Here is a 22,838-nt window from a genome sequence, read left to right on the forward strand (position 1 = left end):
GCTTAATTGATGGTAATAACCAAAGAAATGAGAATGCAACTGTTTGGTGTTGTTTACTGATGCAGAACAGAAATGTGTACATAAAAAAAGTGGAGGTGAACAGAAAGAAAACATTAAAATTAAGCAATATAGACTACTTTAATTTGATTTTGATTTTCCTGCATTTCTTTGGAATGTCATCACTAAAAATAAAACTGTTGTAACATTTCTGGAAAGCTATACAAAATATTAAAAATGAATATAGGAAATATTAAAATCAAGAATTTGAAAAGGGTTAATGTTCTACACTAAAACAACCAGATTGGTAGGAGTACAGATACAGTACTATCACTCATGGAGTAACAACACTGACAATGTTCTACACTAAAACAACCAGATTGGTAGGAGTACAGATACAGTACTATCACTCATGGAGTAACAACACTGACAACCATACAGACTGTATGAAACAACAGCAGTTACTAGATGCACATATTTAAGAACAAATCAAGATGTTACCTAATCTAATGCAACTGAGTTAGCATGTCTCAGGTGAGGGTTGCATGGTTTTCCCCCCTGGAAACTCAGGTTTTTCACCCAACAAACAGGCTAATCAATCAGAGAATACATCCCATTTACAGACATACTATATATGGCTCAATATGGTCTAAGTTGCCGACACACCTAAAACCATACAATAATAACAGTTCATTATCACTTCCACTAAATGTGCATAAACTTTAATAAGACAAAAAGCGATAACAGTAACTGAAACACTGATTACAATAAACATAATTTTTTTTGTATGTATTAGTATCCATCTGACATTAAGTATATGTATTAGTATTAATTAGTGTGGGACTTCTGATAATGTTACCTGTGATCACAAGTAGCATATACTGTATTGAAGATTTTCGCATATTGATCACAAGAATTCATGATCTCCTGGTTAGTTAGACCTATAAAGAATCATTTAATTTTATGGATTTTTATTAAACTTTTATGAAATTTAGAATAAACTCTCACTGATTAATGCTGGAATTGACAAGCAAACTTATGTAAAATTTTAAAACTTATTTAAGATTTTGATTCTCTAATGGTTTTCAACATGAACATTTTATATGATTGTTACTAATAAAATAATAAGAAGAGTTTACCTCAATATAGTGCGTAGAACACTTCCGTATGATACCCTCCAGAAATTAAAACGGATTCATCAAAATAAGTCATGGCTTTTTTGGCCTGGATGAATTTTCAGCTTCAAGGCAAGAGATAACTTAGCAATAAACAAGCTTTAATAGAAAAATATAGTATATTTTTATATTAAGGTGTCATGTGAAGTATTTTTTTAATAAAATACTTACAGAAGATTTGTAACATATATACTGTTTTATATTATTTTTAATGGAATTTTAGAAACCTCATGCAGGCCCTGTATCTAGCATTCAGGTCATTTGTTACACAACACTCTCCTCCTCCCCACACAGGAGAAAATGTATTCTAGGGATGCAGGTTATAGCTGTTTACTCCACAACAGTGTATTATGGCCATAGTTGCCAAAAAATCCACAACGGTAAGTAATAAACTCCTCAACAAATACTCCAGGAACTTGAGAATATTTTGCTACAAGAATGGTTCTATTTTCCTATTGATCTAATAATTAATTTATTAATAATATGCATTGATACTTGGGTTAGAATGCCTAACCCAAGATCCTCCTAAACATTTAAAATTTTTCTGACATAATCTGATTAAACTTGTAAAGATAATGTAAGTCAAAATGAATAAACTAAAACCAGATTTCCCATAAAAACAGTATAAGAGGCAGTTAATTGCTGAATGAGTGACTGATGTGCAACTTTAGCATTAACATTAATTAGAGGCATATGATGCAAGAAAGCAAGTTTATACAGCATCAGCCAAAAAAAAAAAAAAAAAAAAAAAAAACACTACCCATTTTCACCCATACATTTGCTTCAAACGCTTGTCCACTTCTTCCTTGAATTTATTTCAGCTATAAACTTCCACAGTGCAACACATGGAAGTTTGTTTCAGCAATCAACTACCAGCTGGCTAAAGGCAAATTTCTGCACATCTATTCGACAACTGTCTTTCCTCAATGCCCTTCCTGCTTTCCTCAATGCCCTTCCCTCTTGCTCAGATTAGATTACAAACCTGAGGGGGGGGAACCCCTCAGGTTTGTAATCTAATCTGAGCAAGAGGAAGAATCCCATCAGCATTGAGCCTGCTCAATCCATTCAAGGCCTTATACACCTCAATAAGATCACCTCGCAGGTGCCTGGTCTCCAGATGCTGCAATTTGCAGAACTTAAGCCTTTCTTCGTAAGAGCATCCCCCTTTGTTCCCCTCACCAGTTTAAAAGATTATTCCCTGTGCACCATAGTTCTGTACAAGCTGGAAAAACATAATCGAAATGCATAACTTGCGATTATTGATACAGCGAAGATGTTAATTGTGATTGATTCCTCAGTATTAGTTCAATCTGATGAATTTTCATGATTCCATTTAGGAATATAATTGTATTATTGTATTAAGTTTAATTATGATTCCTTTCATACATAATTTAAAAATTACAGGTCAAACAGCAAGTAGTATTCCCCCACATATGAGGTCTCGATCACGAGATAATTCACCCCACAGAACATCTACAGATTCTGTTACCCCACCGTCATTTCCTCAGGGTTTTAGCGATGTTTCTGATCGGTAAGTCTGTGTTTTGTTTTTTTCTCTCTTAACATGCTTTTTAAGTTTTAATTCTGTGTTTATATTAGCAGTATACTGGCAGTGCAGTCAAGAAGTTAATTGTGATTGGGGTATAAACTCAATTCATTTCACTTTGATTATTCTGTTGGTTTTACTGCATATATATATACACACACACACACATCACATAAGAAATGGATAGGCATGAAAATGACCACTTCCATCATTAAATAATTTATTATAATAAGGGATTCTTTATTTTAGAATAATTAAAGCAGTTTTGTTTAAAGGATATGCAGGGTTATTAATATAGGTGTCGTAATGCATTGTGAGTTTTAAATTACTTTAGTCTATTGTTTTTGACTAAAGAAATACAAACACTTCTATCTCCAAACAACTCTAAAATTGGGTTCAGCTACATTTATTTAATTTGTTGAGAGCATAAATTGCCAGTTTAAAATAAAAATTACTATCAATGTAAATAAATAACAGAATAGATACTTTTTCTTTGAGAATTCTTTTTCAGATGTCTAATTGACCAGTGCCTAATTTTGGGAAAGTTAATGGGTTTAATACCAAGTATTTGTCCATGTAAAATATTGATTTTAAGTTGATAACATAATAAGGGTATACAGCACGAACTTTTACACATTTGGAAGACTAATTACTGATTGCGCTGAACTAAAACTTTTTTTTTTTTTATATAAAGAGAATTAAGTGATTTCTAGAGAATTTTAAAGTGTTGAATTGAGATATGAACTTAAATTTTGTATCATAAAATTTTAATATTATAACATTTTATTGTAATTAATAATGCAACTAATTAACTACAAAATATAAGTGTAGATTAAAAAATACAACATGAACTGGCAATACCCTTTTTTGCTGTAGTTATGATTCATTCAGTGACTATTCTGTGTGCTACAGCAATCATCCCTTAGTTGGTAGGCATGTATTTGTCATGTGCATCTCTTTTTTCATTGTTGTGTAGTGGATTGTTTTGTGAAGTAAACTGTAGAGCGGATATCATCTTTTAAGGGCACAAAAGGAGATATAGTTGTACACGTTGGCACTAATGATATTATGAGTAGGCAGAATTACTTAACAAGTACAGGTTGAAAAAAAAAAAAGCCGTGAATTAGGGTTGAATTTGAAAGCGTCTGCAATTCTGCCCAGACACGATAGGAGGGAGTATATGATGAGAGCCCTGTCGATCAATTCAGCCCTGGAAAGATTGTGCAAGGCTCAAGGGGTAGAATTTTTTTTCAGCCTGGACTGTACTTGTTAACAGGAGAGACTGCTTCTACAGGGATGGGATAAACGTAAATAGAAAGGGTGAAAGAATGTTTGCTGATGCTATCGAGGCAGTGTTAGGTGGATCAGAAAACTGCTAGATTGGGGGGATACAAGGACTAAGAGATTAACAGTAGCCACTGGCAGAGGTGAAAGTGATTCTTGCACTGCTTCTATTGGAATGAGCAGCAGCCTGGAAAACAAGATGCAGGATATTTCAGAGACCGCTGGGAGTCATTGTGGTACAAGTAAACACATGGGTTGTGTTAGGGTAGCTAAGAATAGGAACAGGTGCTTGTATATTTGCATGTACACCAGTGCTAGGAGTTTGGTAAATAAATTTGACAGATTTGAGGTATTGCTCAAAGCATTAAAGGCGGATATTGTTGGGATATCAGAGACATGGTGTCACACAGATATAAGGAATGCAGAACTGGAATTTGGGGAGTACAACGTCTACAGAAAGGATAGACAGGATAGGAAGGGAGAAGGGGTTATGCTATTAGTTAAGAAACACATAAAATCCATCGAAGTGAAACCAGTCGACATCACTGGACGGTGCAGTGTTGAGTCAGTTTGGTGTGACATAAACATTGGGAGGTCAAAATTGAGAGTAGGAGTGTGCTATAGGTCTAATGACTCAGATCATTATAATAAGAAACTGTACAGGGAAATAGAGTGGGCCAGTAAATCAGAGTCTTATAATGGGGGATTTTAATTTCCCAGATATTGACTGGAATTTGTGGGTTGGTCACTCACATTAGCAAGGCTTTTGTGGATTTATGGGATGATTGTTTTCTACATCAGCATGTTCGGGAGGCAACTAGAGGGAGTAATACTCTTGATTTGATTATCAGTAGTGATTCTTCATACATTAAGAATCTTTTGGTTTTTTTTTTTTTAGGAGCATTAGCAACTAAGGCCATATTGCTCCAGGGATATGCGGTGGTCATTCCCTGACCTTTCCGCATCCTCCGTATTTGATGGTCACGAGCTCGAACTCCGGTCTAATCAAGAAGCGTGTGCTACGCACTGCTGCTCCTGCTCACCTGGCTACAGAGGCGCCAATTAAGAATCTGCAGATAAAGGAACCACTAGGTGGCAGTGATCGCAGTGTGCTGAAGAGAGATTTACTCAAAGAGGTAACTGCCATCAGGGGTAAAGGGAAGGGTTTTGCTTTCGTAAAGGCGACTACGATGGTCTGAGACAGTATTTAAATTTTATACAGTGGGACCAACTGATGATGTTACGAACAGCAAATTCAAAATGGGAAGCATTCAAAGAACTTATCTTGGAAGCTACTAGGCTTTACATACCAACTAAGAAATATTGTTCAAGGTTTAGGCCTAAATGGATGTCAGATGAACTAATGAGAGACATATGGTAGAGAAGAAAAATGCATGGGATACATACATATTAACACGTGACACAGAAGCCTATGATAGATACAAGCTGATCTGTAACCAAGTTACAAAGGAGGTTAGGCAGGCGAAGGCAGATTACAAGAAATCTTTGGCAAGGGATGCAAAGAAAAACAGCAAGGAGTTCTTTACTTATGTAAACTCTAGAAGGAAGGGGATGAATCAGATTGGTCCACTTGATATCGATGGTTCAACTGTTGATGACCCTGCTCAGATAGCTAACAAACTAAATGAATATTTTGCATCAACATTCATACATGAGAATGTATGAATGTATTCAGCGAGGGGAATGCTAGAGGTGTATTCAACTCTGCCAGTAAGCTAGATAATCTTGTAATAACTAAGAGTAAAGTGGAGGAGAAATTGTTGAAGATAAACACAAGAAAGGCACCTGGGGTGGATGGGATCTATCCAGTTATATTAAAGGAGGCAGCAAAGGAAGTAAGCAAACCCTTAGCCATAATTATGAGAACTTCCTTGGACTCAGGGAAGGTACCCATAGACTGGAGATGTGCAAATGTGACCCCAATTCACAAAGGAGGATCAAAGGCTGATACAAATAATTATAGACATGTGAGTTTAACTTCTGTTCCAGGAAAATTAATGGAGGCACTGGTTAAAGAAGCACTGCAGGATCATCTGGACAAGACTTCAGTTATAGGTCGGACACGCATGATTTTGTTAAGGGGAAGTCTTGCCTGACCAATTTGATTGGATACTATGATGCAGTCGCAAAAGAACTGGATACAGGGAATAACTTTGATATTATATACTTGGATCTTAGAAAGGCTTTTGATACTGTTGCACATGAAAGACTGCTGCACAAATTGGAGCAGTGTGGCATTGGAGGCAAATTGCTGCTATGGATAAAGGGGTGGTTGAGGGGGGAGAAGACAGATAGTGGTAATCAATGGACACTGCTCATCGTGGACTAATGTTATTAGTGGTGTCCCTCAGGGTTCAGTGTTGGGTCCATTATTGTTTTCTGTATTTATAAATAATATTGATGATGGTATATCAAGCTTAATTTTTTTTTTTTTTTATGTGAACCCCAAACACGAGAGGTGTTAGAACCTAAAGTACTTAGTACCGTGCTTGGATTGGAGGTTGAGAAGACGAAAGAAGATATTTGTTGACATTGGACTTGAACTTCTGTAGATTGTAATTTTCAGGAAATACAAATGAAGGAAGGTTGTTCCAGAAAACGGCAGTTGAATGAATAAATGAGGAAGATGAAAAGTTGGTTCTGTGGGTTTGAAGTTGCACAGTAAATGGATGTTGGCTGGTGCCGGCACGTGTTCGGACTGTTTTGAAAGAGAGAGCAGGAATTATAGAAGCCAATTCAGAAGAACAGTGCCCATGGAAGTATCTGTAGAAGAGGCATGCAGCAGAAACAGTACGTCTATGAGAAAGCAAGTGGAGAGACTCTGTTAGAGATGAATCATTAATTAACCTAACTGCCTTCTTCTGAATGGAATCAAGAAGCCTGAGAGAGGTTTTGGGGGCACCACCCCAGATGTGGGAACAATATTCCATGGCAGGGTGGATTTGCGATTTATACAGAGTGAGCAGCTGTTTGGAAGAAAAGTAACGCTGAGAGCGAGTGAGAAAACCAAGTTTTTTAGATGCAGAGGAAGCAATATTTGTAATGTGCTTGTGCCATGAGAGATTAGAAGTCAGGTTAATCCCCAAAAGAGATATATCATTTTGCCTAGAAATTGGAGTGTCACTAAAGATAAGCATAGGAGCAGAAGAATCCTTTTTGCGAGATATAAGACAAGACTGAGTTTTAGAAGGGTTGAAATCAACTAAGTTGTCTTTGCCCCACTGGAGAATTACCTGAAGATCAGCATTTAAGGAATTGGTAGCAGATTTTCGAGAAGTTGAAGCTGATTGAGCAGGACAAGGCTTCTCAAAATGGAAAGTGGAATGCAATGTGCTATCATCGGCAAAACTGTGGATAGGATTTCCAGTCAATGGAAGAAGGTCATTAATATACAAGAGGAAAAGAGTGGGGGAAAGAACTGAACCGTGGGGGACACTGGTATTAGTGGAGAAGTTAGAAGACAGAGAACCATCTACCATCACCCTCAGTGAGCGATCAGAGAGAAAACTGGATAACCAATTACTAAAACAGTTGGCAAACCATAAGATGGAAGCTTGTTTAGAAGACCTTTATTAGCATTAGCATTAGTAGAGGCATTTGATGCAAGAAAGCAAGCTTATGCAGCATCAGCCAAAAAAAAAAAAATAAATAAAAACCCACTTCCACTTCACCCCTCTGTTTGTTCAAAATACCTGTCCAGCTGAGCCTTAAACTTATTTAGGCTATCAACCTCCACTACAAGGGATGGAAGTCTGTTCCACCAACCAACCACCCGCTGGCTAAAGGCAAATTTCCGCACGTCTATCCTACATCTGTCTTTCCTCAATTTGAATTTATGCCCTCTCAGGTGATTATTCTGAGCTAGAGGAAGAATCCCATCAGCATTGAGCATGCTCAAACCATTCAAGGCTTTATACACCTCTATCAGATCACCTCGCTGGTGCCTAGTCTCCAGACACTGTAATTTGCAAAACTTAAGCCTTTCAAAATTTGCAAAACTTTATGCCAAACATGATCGAAAGCCTTTGAGATGTCAAGAGCAACGACTTGTGTTTCACCGAACCTTTCCATTGAATTAGTCCATAAATGGGTAACATAAGCCAGAATATCACTAGTGGATCGACACTGACGGAATCCATACTGGCGATCGTTGATCAGCCGGAAGGTTTCTAGGTAGTTTAAAATTTGGCGGTTAATTGATTTCTCCTTACTTTAGAAAGAGTAGAAGTAATTGCAATGGGACGATAATTGGATTGGAGGTTTTTGTCACCCTTTTTAGGAACTGGCTGGATATGAGCAAATTTCCAAGCAGAAGGAAAACACCTTTGGAATAAGAAAGTGAAAAGAGGCGGCAAAGAATAGGAGTAAGTTCAGGATCACAGGTTTTGAGAACAAGTGGAGAAATACCATTGAGACCTGGAGCTTTCTTAGCATCAAGATTCGTCAAAATCCTTCTGACATCCTTTTGACGGAAGACCACAGGAGGCATTGAATGGAGCGTGTTGGGAATAGTGGGAGGTGGTTTACCAAGATCGTTAATGCGCATGAGCAGAAAGAAAAATGGGATGCTAGCAGGTCAGCTTTATCCTTGGCTGAAGTGACAACAGAACCATCTGGTTTGGACAGAGGTGGGAGCAGAGATGGACAAATGTTGCGGCCAATAGCTTTGGCAAGAGACCAGAATGCTCGGCTACCATTAGGGCAAGAAGCAAGTTTTCTACCCTTAGCCTGTTCAAACTCTAGTTTGGACTGGTTAATAACTGCTTTACAATTGTTGCGATCTTTGATGTAGGCAGAAAATGAAACTGAAGAATTAGAAACAAGCCAATTACGATATGCAACATTCTTCTCTTGAACAGCCTTAGCACATTTATTGGAAAACCAAGGTTTAGATAAAGGACGAGGTTTTAAAGTGGAGTGTGGGATAAAGGATTCCATTCCTGCAAGAATAATTTCACTGACAAAATCTGAGCAGACATTGACATCAGAAGTTTTGAAACAGTAATCCGACCAAGGAAAAGAAGAAAAGAAATCTCGCAGGTCATCCCATTTTGCATTCTTGTAATGCCAAACAACACGAGGTTGAGAATAGCCATGAGATAAAGGTTCCATTGGAGAAGAGACAATCACCAAGTTGTGATCTGAAATGCCTAAAGGACCTCTCACTTCGACCGTGTACTTAGAAGGTTGTTTGTGAGAAAAAGGTCAAGCGTATTGGCTGTATGATTAGGATTGTCCGGTATTCTTGTAGGTAAATGAACAATCTGTGCAAGATCATTAGTAATTGCAAAAGCCTCAGCATCTCAACCAGCTGGGTCAGTGTGACTAGAAAACGGAAGCCAGCTGGAGTTGTGAACATTAAAATCACCTAGGAAAATTACCTCACTGTTAGGAAAGTTGGACTGGAGAAAGTCAAGTTGCAAAGAGAGGAAGTCAAAGAGCTCCAAGTGATTAGTGGAGTTGGGAGAACGGTAGAGACAACAGATGAATTTGACACAATAAGGTAGAGAGATTTTAACCCAGAGAAGATCAAAGAGAGGAGATTCCAAATTACCAAGTCAGGGAATATCAGAACGGTCTGACAGGGAATATCAGACAGGGAATATCAGAACGGTCATATGCACAAGTACCACCTTTGAGGCGAAAGGAATCATACAGCGAATAATTTGGGCATCTGAGATGAGCAGTAGTTGAATCAACCGACAACTGAGATTCTGCCAGAAAAAGTACATGGGGTTTGCCGGACTACAAGTGGAAATGGACATCGTTGAGATTAGAATTGAGACCACGTATATTTGTGAAATGAATTTGGAAATGCTTGGGAGGTTTAGATCTTTTCGCAGATAAGCTTGCTCTATTAGTTTGACAATTCATGGTGTATTCAATAGTAAGAAAAAGTGAGTGGGACATGCTGTATGAAGTAATGAAATTTTTGGATATGGCGTACATGTGGGAAGAATATACCCAGATCCTTGACATATCGTGGCCTCGACAATGCTCCCCGCATACACACTACTCGGACTCCCTCTGACATCTGGCAGAGCAGAGCAGAGCAGAGGTAGCAAGATTATACACTAGCTGATTCAGAAGTCTCCTAGAGAGTTACCAATAGGTTCGGTCCGGTGTACTAACTAGCGGCCGGCCTGCGAACACCGTTTTATATATATACACACATACATACAGGGTGTCTCAAAAATACACGGCATAACTTCAGGAATGAGTTCCTCATATGTAGACAATAAAAATATTTTATATCAACATAGCTCCAGAAATGCTTGGTTTCCAAGTTTTGAAAGTCTGTCTATGACACTTAACTGTTCACATTACGTTATAGTAATTGTTCAAAATTACTATAAGGTGATTTTCTGCCTGAATACAGGCCTCACATCGACGTCTCATGGACTCGCAAAGACGATGCCAAATTACTGGCATGTTTTTTATTGTCTCACAACCTGCCACAATTTGATTGCGGAGAGTTTCCACATCAGCTACTGGAGTCGAATACACCAGTGACTTTAAATGGCCTCACAAGAAGAAATCTAGTGGATTTAAATCAGTGAGTGTGGAGGCCAGGCAGTTGGTTCACCCCTCTACTTCAGGAGTTGTAGATCTTGGTTGTCCTCTGTGGGCAGCATGAGGTGTAAAGGTCCCATGTTCACAAAGGCGGCGATGGATACTTTCAAACGTTTTCCTGTCTGGACATCTTCATTCTGCGAATCTTTCATGGTACAGTCAGTCCTCGTATAACACGTGTTTACATTACACAAATTCGATCATACACGATTTATAAATAGGGGAACGATATCTTATATAACACGAACCGAATTCGCTTATGCACAATTCGCCTTTGTGTTTACAAGAAATGGCAGTTGAACGCGGAATCACCCCAACCTAACGCAACATGATAGGAATGAAGAGGAGATTCTGAAAATGTATTTGTTTTTTATATCAGTGAAGGTGAAACACATTTCACCATAATACGCAAAATTCCAGCTATCGGTATTATCGCAAATGCAATTAGATCGAGTTTACTACCAGTTCCACTAGCAGAAACACATCTGGAAATTGTTTTTATTGTTTTATGGTAGTAACCCCCAGAAATGTGCTTTAGTAAAATGTGAGGTGTTAATCTCTGCCTTTTCGGTGTTGTTTATTCAGTTGCTACACGGGCGCAGCTTTGTTTATGTGTATCAAGTGTGCCTCCTCGTTTTGTAATTGTGCTTTATTCCCTTAAAATGAGTAAAATACTTAAAAGGTATAAAAAGGAAGCATCCTGGTGAAGACACTGCAGATTCGGAGAGAAAAAGAAAAGCAATATCGATAAACAGAGGCAGACTGGGTCAAAAATTATTACCCGGGAAAATTTATAGTGGCCTCATACTATGGTTTATGGCCAAAATCACACCAGCCTCCGGCCCACCGGGGTTTCCCCGGTAAGGCTTATGGCCAGTCCGCCTCTGTCGATAGAGAAAAAATATGAAGTTGTGAAACACTTTGAGCGAAATGAAAGACCATGTGATATTCCACGTGCTACAGACCTAAATGAGGCAACACCGAGAATTACAAAGAATGCAGAGAAAATAAAAACAACTTTCATAGCAGGAACAACTCAAAGCGTAATTAAAAGCCATTAGATTAAGACACAAGGAATTGGAAGAGATGGAACGGCTGTCATCTGTTTGGATAGAAAATCAAACAAAAAAACAAGTCTGCTTAAGATAGAAGCAAAAGCATTAGCAATATTTTATTACGATTGTTTATTGTGTTTGGTAATGTTTTGGTTACAAATGTGTGTTCAATCTTGGGTGGTTGGCACCTAACCCTATTTTTTCCATAGGGCCTGTTGTTCATATTGCACGATTTTGCATTGCACGATGGTTTCTAGGAACACAATTATTGTGCTATAGAAGGACTGACTGTACAAACAACGAGTCTCCAGAGCATTGCCGTCCGCCAAACTGTACATAAAGTGCATATCCGTTTGCTCCTGATTTGAGTACATGATCGGAATGGAAAACCACCAGATTCTGTCAGTACCTTTTGGTGAAGGCATTCACCTGCAGGAGATAAGACATTCCAGTTAATAACTCGGGAACCAAGCATTTCCGGAACTATGTTGATATAAAATGTTTTTATTGTCTGCATATGAGGAACTCATTCCTGAAGTTATGCTATGTATTTTTGAGACACCGTGTGTGTGTGTGTGTGTGTGTGTGTGTGTGTGTGTGTGTGTGTGTGTGTGTGTGTGTGTGTGTGTGTGTGTGTGTGTGTGTGTGTAGATTGGGGAAAGAAGTAAGGATGGTTTTGAAAAGTGGGACATTTTTGATTGCTACAGATGGTAGTAATCAGTCATTCCACGTTATATCCCATTGTGGTGAACTTTTATAACAAAAGGGGGGGGGAATAAAAAGCATCTTTCTCTCGCTGCCACCCTTTGATGGTGATGTACATTAGACTTCTTGTTAGTATAAACCAGAGCTGTGATGCTCAATACGTTCTACATTGATCTCAATATTTGTAAAAGAATAAGAGAAGTTTACCTCAATATGATACACAGAACACTTACTGTAATGTTATATTTGTTTTAATTTCTGGAGAATATCATATGGAAGTGTTCTACATATCATATCGAGGTAAACTTCTCTTATTCTTTTACAAATATTAGACTTCTTGTGAACAACTTGCATGCTTGTAATATTTATTCAACAGACTATCTGGCACTTAGTATTGATAATGCAACTACTATGATAGGTCATAATATGATAGGCTCTACTATGAGAGGCCATAATATGGCCTATCATACAAATATGGTATTGTATTAAAAGAGGAGATTGATGACCACTCGGTAGTTGTAGCCTGTCCTTTTCAAGAAGGCTGCATGCCTTCCTGTGACAGTGGGTGAATACTTATACTTGCATGTACATCAATGCTAGGAGTATAGTTAATAAATTCGATGAGCTTGAAGTGCTAGTCAAGACATCAAAAGCAGATATTGTTGGGATATCAGAGACGTGGTGTCACACAGACATAAGCAGTGCAGAATTCGAATTTGGGGAGTACAATGTGTACGGGAAGGATAGACAAGCCAGGAAGGGAGGAAGGGTTATGCTGTTAGTTAAGAAACACATAAAATCTAAGGAAGTTCATCCAATTGATGTTGGTGGAACAATGCAATGTTGAGTCTGTTTGGTGTGACATAAGCACTGGGAAAGGAAAAATGAGAGTAGGTGTCTGTTATAGGCCTAATGAATATGATGAGTAAAATGAGCAATTGTGCACAGAAATAGAGTTGGCCAATAAATCAGTGTCTCTAATGGGAGATTTTAATTTCCCAGAGATTGACTGGAATTTGTGGGTTGGTCACTCACACACTAGCAATGCTTTTGTGGATTTATTGGATGATTGTTTTCTACAGCGGCATGTTCGGGAGGCAACTAGAGGGAGTAATACTCTTGATCTGATTATCAGTAGGGATTCTTCGTGCATTAAGAATCTGCACATAAAGGAACCACTAGGTGGCAGATATCACAGTGTGCTGAAGTGGGATTTATTAAAGAGGTAACTACCATCAAGGGTAAAGGGAAGGGTTTTTGCTTTCGGCAAGGTGACTACGTTGGTCTGAGACAGTATTTAAATTCTATACGGTGGGACCAACTGAGGGTGTTACCAACAGCAAATTCAAAATGGGAAGCATTCCAAGAATTAATCTTGGAAGCTATTATGCTTTTCATACCAGCTAAGAAATATTGTTCAAGATTTAGGCCTCAATGGATGTCAGATGAACTAATTACACATGTGACAGAGAAGAAAAATGCACGGGATACATATAAAATAACAGGTAACACAGAAGCCTATGATAGATATAAGCTGGTCTGTAACGAAGTCACAAAGGAGATTAGGCAGCAAAGGCAGATTATGAGAAATCTTTGGCAAAGGATGCAAAGAAAAACAGCAAAGAGTTCTTTTCTTGTGTAAACTCTAGAAGGAAAGGGGATGAATCAGATGGGCCATTGATATCGATGGTTCAACTGTTGATGATCCTGCTCAGGTAGCTAACAAACTAAATGAATATTTTTCATCTACATTCACACATGAGGAGTTATTCAGGGAGGGGAATGCCAGAGGTGTATTAAATTCTGACAGTGAGCTAGATAATCTTGTAATAACTGAGAGTAAAGTGGAGGAGAAATTATTGTAGATAAACATAAGAAGAGCATCTGGGGTGGATGGAATCTATCCAGTTAAATTAAAGGAGGCGGCAAAGGAAGTAACAAACCCTTAGCCATAATTATGAGCGCTTCCCTATATTCAGGGGAGGTACCCATGGACCGGATATGTGCAAATGTGACCCCAGTCGACAAAGGAGGATCAAAGGGAGACACATGTAATTACAGACCTGTTAGTTTAACTTCTATTCCAAGGAAATTAATGGAGGCACTGGTTAAAGAAGCATTGCAGGATCATCTAGACAAGACTTCAGTTATAGCTTGGACACAGCATGGGTTTGTTAAGGGGAAGTCTTGTCTTACCAATTGATTTGTTAAGGTTTGTTAAGTGGAAGTCTTGTCTTACCAATTGATTGGATACTATGATGCAGTGACAAAGGAACTGGATGCAAAGAATAACTTTGATACCATATATTTGGATCTTAGAAAGGCCTTTGATACTGTTGCACATGGAAGACTGTTGCACAACTTGGAGCAGTGTGGCATTGGAGGGAAATTGCTGCTGTGGATAAAGGGATGGTTGAGTGGGAGAAGACAGAGTATGGTAATCAATGAACACTGCTCTTTGTGGACTAATATTATTAGTGGAGTCCCTCAGAGTTCAGTGTTGGGTCCATTGTTGTTTTCTGTATTGATTAATGATATTGATGATGGTATATCAGGCTTAATGTCAAAGTTTACAGACGATACAAAGGTTGGCAGAGTTGTTAATGACACTAATGAGAGTATGCTGTTGAAACAGAATTTAGAAAAGTTGAGCAGATGGGCTGAGTGGGGGCAAATGAAGTTTAACCATTGACAAATGTAAAGTACTACATATGGGAAGCAGTAACCCCAGAGTAATGTATCAACTGTATGGTACTACACTGACAGTGGTAGAGAATGAAAAGGACCTGGGGGTAATTGTGCAGGCAGTTTTCTGAGCAGTGCAGACGGTCTGCAAGAGTAGCTCATGGTGTGTTGTCAATGATATACAGGAATTTTTCTAGCCGGGAAAAGGAGGTGATTATCCCCTTGTATAAGGGAATGCTCAGGCCACACCTTGAGTACTGTATATAGGTCCGGAGGCCGCATTTTAAGAAAGATGTAGAACCGTTGGAATGAGTACAGAGAAGGGCAAAAAGATTAGTGAATGGAACAAAGGGTTGGTCGTATGAAGAAAGACTTAAATTTTGCATATTGCAGTGTCTGGAGTCTAGACACCTGTAAGGTGATTTGATTGAGGTGTATAAAGCCTTGAATGTTAGGTTTGAGCATGCTCAATGCCGATGGGATTCTTCCTCTTGCTCAGAATAATCGCCTGAGAGGGCATAAATTCAAATTGAAAAAAGACGGTTGTAAGATTGATTTGCGGAAGTTTGCCTTTAGCCAGTGGGCAGTTGATTGCTGGAACAAACTTCCATCTGTTGTTGTAAGAGTTGATAGCTTAAACAGATTCAAGGCAGAACTTGACAAACATTTGAAGAGAGTGGATGGGTGAAATAAGGGTGTTTTTTTTTTTTTTTTTTTTTTTTTGCTGATGCTGTATAACTTTCTTGCATCATGTGCCTTTGCTAATGCTAATTATCTAGAGAAAGGTGCTAAAAGGAAAGATAGATTTAAACAAGCAATGATTAAAGATTTTGAATAGTTGACTGGTTGAACAGTCAACTATTCAAAGAAAAGGTTAGAAATAATGAAAAAAGCCATATGGGTACTTTTTCAGACTTGCCAAATTGAGAAGTAAAGGTGATCATGATCACTAGTGAGTGGCACTGACTCACATCCAGCTGCATTTTACAAACAGAAATTTTGAAAGAAGACAAGTTAATGGCGTCCCCTAGATAAAGAAATTCTGAATTGCAGACTTCTAATAAAAGCAATTCTGAAAGGCCTAAGCAAGCTGTTAATCTGAGCATATTAATCTCGTTCATGCAGAAAATTTATTCATGTTGAGAGTAGGAGTGTGCTATAGGCCTAATGACTCTGATGAGTATAATAAGAAACTGTACAGAGAAATAGAGTGGGCCAGTAAATCAGAGAGTCTTATAATGGGGGATTTTAATTTCCCAGATATTGACTGGAGTTTGGGGGCTGGTCACTCACACACCAGCAAGGCTTTTGTGGATTTATTGGATGATTGTTTTCTACATCAGCAGGTTCGGGAGGCAACTAGAGGGAGTAATACTCTTGATTTGATTATCAGTAGTGATTCTTCATGCATTAAGAATCTGCAGATAAATGAACCACTAGGTGGCAGTGATCACAGTGTTCTGAAGTGGGAGTTACTCAAAGAGGTAACTACCATTAGGGGTAAAGGGAAGAGGTATTACTTTCGTAAAGGCGACTACGATGGACTGAGACAGTATTTAAATTCTATACAGTGGGATCAACTGATGATGTTACCAACAGCAAATTCAAAATGGAAAGCATTCAAAGAACTTATCTTGGAAGCTACTAGGCTTTACATACCAACTAAGAAATATTGTTCAAGGTTTAGGCCTAAATGGATGTCAGATGAACTAATGAGGCATATGGCAGAGAATAAAAATGCATGGGATACATACAAATTATCACGTGACACAGAAGCCTATGATAGATACAAGTTGATCTGTAACCAAGTTACAAAGGAGGTTAGGCAGGCGAAGGCAGATTACGAGAGATCCTTGGCAAGGGATGCGAAGAAAAACAGCAAAGAGTTCTTTACTTATGTAAACTCTAGAAGGAAGGGGATGAATCAGATTGGTCCACTTGATATCGATGGGTCAACTGTTGATGACCCTGCTCATGTAGCTAACCAACTAAATGAATATTTTGCATCGACATTCACACATGAGGAGTTATTCAGCGAGGGGAATGCCAGAGGTGTATTCAACTCTAGCAGTAAGCTAGAGAATCGTGTAATAACTGAGAGTAAAGTGGAGGAGAAATTGTTGAAGATAAACACAAGAAAGGCACCCGGGGTGGATGGGATCTATCCAGTTATATTAAAGGAGGCAGCAAAGGAAGTAAGCAAACCCTTAGCCATAATTATGAGAGCTTCCTTGGACTCAGGGGAGGTACCCATGGACTGGAGATGTGCAAATGTGACCCCAATTCACAAGGGAGGATCAAAGGTTGACACATGTAATTATAGACCTGTGAGTTTAACTTCTGTTCCCGGAAAATTAATGGAGGCACTGGTTAAAGAAGCACTGCAGTATCATCTAGACAAGACTTCAGTTATAGCTCGGACACAGCATGGTTTTGTTAAGGGGAAGTCTTGCCTGACCAATTTGATTGGATACTATGATGCAGTCACAAAAGAACTGGATGCAGGGAATAACTTTGATATTATATACTTGGATCTTAGAAAGGCTTTTGATACTGTTGCACATGGAAGACTGCTGCACAAATTGGAGCAGTGTGACATTGGAGGCAAATTGCTGCTATGGATACAGGGGTGGTTGAGGGGGAGAAGACAGAGAGTGGTAATCAATGGACACTGCTCATCGTGGACTGATGTTATTAGTGGAGTCCCTCAGGGCTCAGTATTGGGTCCTTTATTGTTTTCTGTATTTATAAATGATATTGATGATGGTATATCAAGCTTAATGTCCAAGTTTGCAGACGATACGAAGGTTGGCAGGGTTGTCAAGGATACTACTGACACTATGCTGCTGCAACAGGATCTGGAAAGGTTGAGCAGATGGGCTGAGAGGTGGCAAATGAAGTTTAACATTGACAAATGTAAAGTACTGCATATGGGAAACAGCAACCCCAGAGCAACGTATCAAATCTGTGGTACTACACTGACAGTGGTAGAGAATGAAAGTGACCTGGGGGTGGTTGTGCAGGCAGATATGAAGTTCTCTGAGCAGTGCAGACAGGCTGCAAGAGTAGCTGATGGTGTATTGTCAATGATATATAGGAATTTTTCTAGCAGGGATAAGGAGGTGATCATTCCCTTGTATAAGGCAATGGTCAGGCCACACCTAGAGTACTGTATACAGGCCTGGAGGCCTCATTTCAAGAAGGATGTAGAGCTGCTGGAACGAGTACAGAGAAGGGCAACAAGATTAATGAATGGAACAAAGGGGTGCTCTTACGAAGAAAATCTGAAGTTTTGCGAATTATAGTGTCTGGAGACTAGGCACCAGCAAGGTGATCTGATAGAGGTGTACAAAGCCTTGAATGGTTTGAGCATGCTCAATGCTGATGGGATTCTTCTTCTTGCTCAGAATAATGACCTGAGAGGGCATAAATTCAAATTGAGGAAAGACAGATGTAGGATAGATGTGCGGAAATTTGCCTTTAGCCAGCGGGTGGTTGGTAGGTGGAACAGACTTTCATCCCTTGTCATAGAAGTTGATAGCCTAAATAAGTTTAAGAGGTATTTCGAACGAACAGAGGGGTGAAGTGGAAGTGGTTATTTTTTATTTATTTATTTTACTTTATTTTTTTTTTTTTTGGCTGATGCTGCATAAGCTTGCTTTCTTGCATCAAATGCCTCTACTAATGCTAATGCTAATGTTGCTCTCCTCTCGTTTTAATAAAGCAGTTTGCCTGTTTCTTTTAAATATTACGTTACCATTTGAAAATCTGAATGTAGCTCTTCAGTCCAATGAACCTCGCATCCATATACTGATCTTGTTACTCTTAGATATGTTGAAAATCATTATATGCAAATTTATTTTACCAACAGTTTTCAACTGTTTCTCTTCCATTTTCAAACTCTATTGCCATAGGAGATTAAGTCAGAAGGACGATTCTGACTTGTCATAGACATTTCTATTGCCAAGTCATGTCGAGTCTAAAACAAGAGGGAAAGATTCTGTTCTTTTGTTCACCGAGGAAGTTCTTATTGTTGCACCTAACTATATAGAGCTTAATTACCCATAAAAAATGATGATCCTATAAATGCTGAGGTAGCACAAATTTCAACAATTGGCAGTGCATTATTTTCAAATTTAAAAAGTTTTTGTGGACAACTTTCCAGTACTTATTGGTGTCACTGAAAATAAAGAAACAGATGAAGAGTTAGATGTTTTGCATTATTAGTTCTGTCAATTTCACTGAGAGAACCCACTAGATACTAATATGAATACAGTGGTCTGGAACTGAAAAGTGCACACAGGAAGCTGGAAATGTAACAGATTATTCATAGTCACTCTTGGTATTGTAACAATTCCTCATAGAAATGATGAGTGTTAGAGAATATTCAGCAAAGTGAGAAAAACAAAAACTGAGTTCAGATCTTCTCTTTTTAGTGATGTTTTGGGAATGTTCTTGACAGCTGGGGTATTTGTTATGAACAAAACTTTGACTCGATCTTTCTGAAGAGGGCAGAGTCTGCAATAGTATCTTTCTTGAAGCAGTCAAAATCCTTTGATGTTTATTAACAGAAAATCCCAACAAAAATCTTGACAGAAAAATCCTAGGTAAGTTTGAAAGCAGGCTTTGCTGGTAAACAATTGTATGTCCATTTTTAGGTGAGTTAGCATATATGCATAAAGCATTTATTGTCTTCACCATGTCTGTCATTCAACTCTTAATGGATGGATTTCATAAAATTATATTTAGCTTTTAAAAAATATTTGCCACTCCAAATTTCATTAAAATTGGACAAAGGAATCCAGAAATTATTATTTCTTTTCTTTATACATAAGAGTTTTTGCTGATTGGAAGAATGAATGGGCAGATCACAGAAAAAATAATGTGTTCATAGTCATGCATTGCTTTTTTTTTTTTTTTTTTTTTTTTAAATCATGAATTATTATTATTTACTGATTTTCCTGAAATGTAACACACTTATGTACATTAACTTAATTGTTTAATATAAAATGTATGTTAGTTAAATTTAATTTCTAGCACAGTGTGGACTTTAGAGAAAAACTGTGCGAATGTATCCCCCTTCGTGAATTGGGGATACATTCGCACATCTCTAGTATACAGGGATCTCCCCTGAATACAAGGATGTGCTCAAAATTATGGCTGAGGGTTTGCTCACTTTCTTTGCTTGCCTCCCTTAATATAATTGGATCGATCCCATCCACCCCAGGTTCTTATGTTTAACTTCATTGTTACAAAATGATTGTTACAAAATCATTTAGCCCCCAGTTAGAGTTGGCTAAACTTTGAGTATAACTTTCTCTAAAGAATTCCTTCTCCTGTGTGGAATATAGATGCAAAATACTCATTCAGTTTGTCAGCAACCTGAGCAGGATCATCAACTGTCAAACCACCGATATTGAGTGGACCAATTTGATTCATCCCCTTTCTTCTAGTGTTTACATAAGTAAAGAAGTCTTTGCTGTTTTTCTTTGCATCCTTCACCAAAGATTTCTCATAATCTGCCTTCACTTGCCTAATCTCCTTTGTGACTAGATTACTGAGTAGTGTATATCTGCCATAGGCTTCTGTGTCACCTGATCATTTATATGCATCCCATGCACTGTTATTCTCTCCCATGAATTTCATCAGTTCATCTGATATCCATTTAGGCCTATACCTTGACAGGTAGTTCTTAGTTGGTAGGAAAAGCCTAGTAGCTTCTATGATTAATTCCTTGAACACGTTTCATTTAGAATTTGCTGATGGTAATGTCATCAGTTGGTCCCACTGTATAGAATTTAAAACTGTCTGAGACCACAAAAAGAGTTTATTGTAAAATAATGATTAAAGCTGAAAACTTTGTTACAGAGATAGTTATTTGTTATTCCTCTAAGTAACAGTATAATAAATAAACCTTTTTTTTTTTGTTTGTTTGTTTTCTTAGGCCTTTAAAAAATATTAATTGATGTATTTGATAAAAACAAAAACCTATATTTACAAAGTGCACTTGGTATTAATATAAATATAATACATTACATGGAGACAGTTGAAACTAAATAGCTTAATGAACAAGGCTTTTTTCCAGATGAGGTTAAAAAATTTGTTTATTTGTAACAGGGTACAACTTTCACCTACCTTGTATACTCAATCTAGTAAATTTTTAGATGATTGGTTGTTTCTGGACTCACTTTGTGATCCTCTTATCAGACAGAAGGTAGGAGGAACAGATTCAGAATAATAGGCTGTCCTATTTTTAGTAAATACGTTGATCACCAGTTTGGTTATAGCATTGTTCGTTGTGGTCACAATCTTTCAAAAGCATAATTCTTTTGTATTTTTTGGAGTGATGAGGATTACAGAGACAAATCCAGAAATGTTCCTTGTATTATAATTGGGTGTATTGTATGCACTAGTGTGGAGGCTTTCTCTATAGTATTGATACTCTTTATTATAACATGAAAGCTCTTGAGTGCTTACTAATTTAACGTATAAAATGGTTGCCCATGCTTCAAAACAGTGTGTGCTTTCACTTTACTCAGAACTAAATTTAGACAAATACTGATAAGCAGAATGCTTTTTTAAATTCGTTGCTTAAATGGACAAACACTGAAGTTCTCTCCATTTATTTTCAGAGGTTTGTCTATAACTACTGTTCCAGTAAAATCAGAAAAAACTTCATTGGATCAACTTCCTTCCTGCAGTATTAATAGAAGCTCAACTAAAGAATTTGAAACATCAGTGGATGCAGCATCTAAAAGTTTGGTACGCTGAAACTTTAACAACTTTTATTTGAAATCACCGTAAGATACTTTGCCATGGACCAAGCAAATAGCTTTTGCTTTAGCTGTTATAAATTTTTGAATCTTACCGTATATACAAAATGAAAAGTTTCTTTTATATTCCATTGAGTGGACACAAATAATGGAAAGACTGAGAGCAAAACAAGTGACTTCAAACTTCAGAAGGGCATTTTGAAGGCTTTATTACAAACTAAAATAGATAGTTCACTTTCAGGTGAAAAAAAAAAAAAAAAAATTTACCCATGTGCTTCTCAAAATGTTTATACAGACACGGACAAAGGAGAAAATACAAAATACAAGAACAGTACACATGACTATAACCTGTAGATGCTTTGTATATCGTGTGTATTGTTTTTGTTGCTTAATTTGTACTAACAGAATCTCATCATTAATTAATATTTAGAAAGAAAAAATCGGTGTTATATTGGGGTTTCTAATTTTGTCATAATTTTATGTGCATTGATGGTTTTTAATGGTCCCTTGAATTAGGCCTGTATAAAATTTGTGTGTGTGCTTTTCACCAATAAAGTTTTTATTGGAATATGGTGTGTATTGTGTGCTTATTGTAAGTTGATAATTATGTTCTGCATGATTGCAGCAATAACATTAATACAAGTTTAAGAATGCACTTTACTATATACAGTGTGATTAATGAGTTAGCTTGCCACTTAACGTTAACTAACAATAAATTAAATTATAAAATAAATAAATAAATACATATTTATTTATTTACTTTATTTATTTATATTTTATTTATTAATTTATTTATTTATTCGTTTATTTATTCTCTACACTGACAAGATGTTTGTTGATTATTTTATTTCCTTTGAGGTATTAATGTTGCTGAATTAGTTTAGGAAACCATAAAAATTTAAGAAAAGTCATCTTAAGTATATAATTAATTTTCAGTATGAGAAAATTCACTATTAAATTCCTTTATTTTGAATATTAAATTTTTTTATTTTGAATATCCATTTCTCTTTCTGCTAAGTTCATT

General features: G+C 37.4%; 1 protein-coding gene across 1 annotated transcript in view; it reads left to right on the top strand.

Annotated features, from left to right (window-relative positions):
- LOC150077530 (transcription intermediary factor 1-alpha-like) overlaps positions 1 to 22,838 on the top strand; it is a 337,193-nt gene that overhangs the window by 167,643 nt on the left and 146,712 nt on the right. Inside the window, exons 8-9 of the mRNA XM_090385676.1 lie at positions 2,577 to 2,703; positions 21,674 to 21,803. Coding sequence (XP_090241802.1) covers positions 2,577 to 2,703; positions 21,674 to 21,803 — 257 coding nt within the window. The remainder of the gene's footprint in view (positions 1 to 2,576; positions 2,704 to 21,673; positions 21,804 to 22,838) is intronic.

Source organism: Mastigoproctus giganteus, chromosome 12, assembly GCF_048544385.1.
Source record: "Mastigoproctus giganteus isolate SK-2022 chromosome 12, ASM4854438v1, whole genome shotgun sequence".
In the NCBI taxonomy this organism is placed as follows: domain Eukaryota; kingdom Metazoa; phylum Arthropoda; class Arachnida; order Uropygi; family Thelyphonidae; genus Mastigoproctus; species Mastigoproctus giganteus.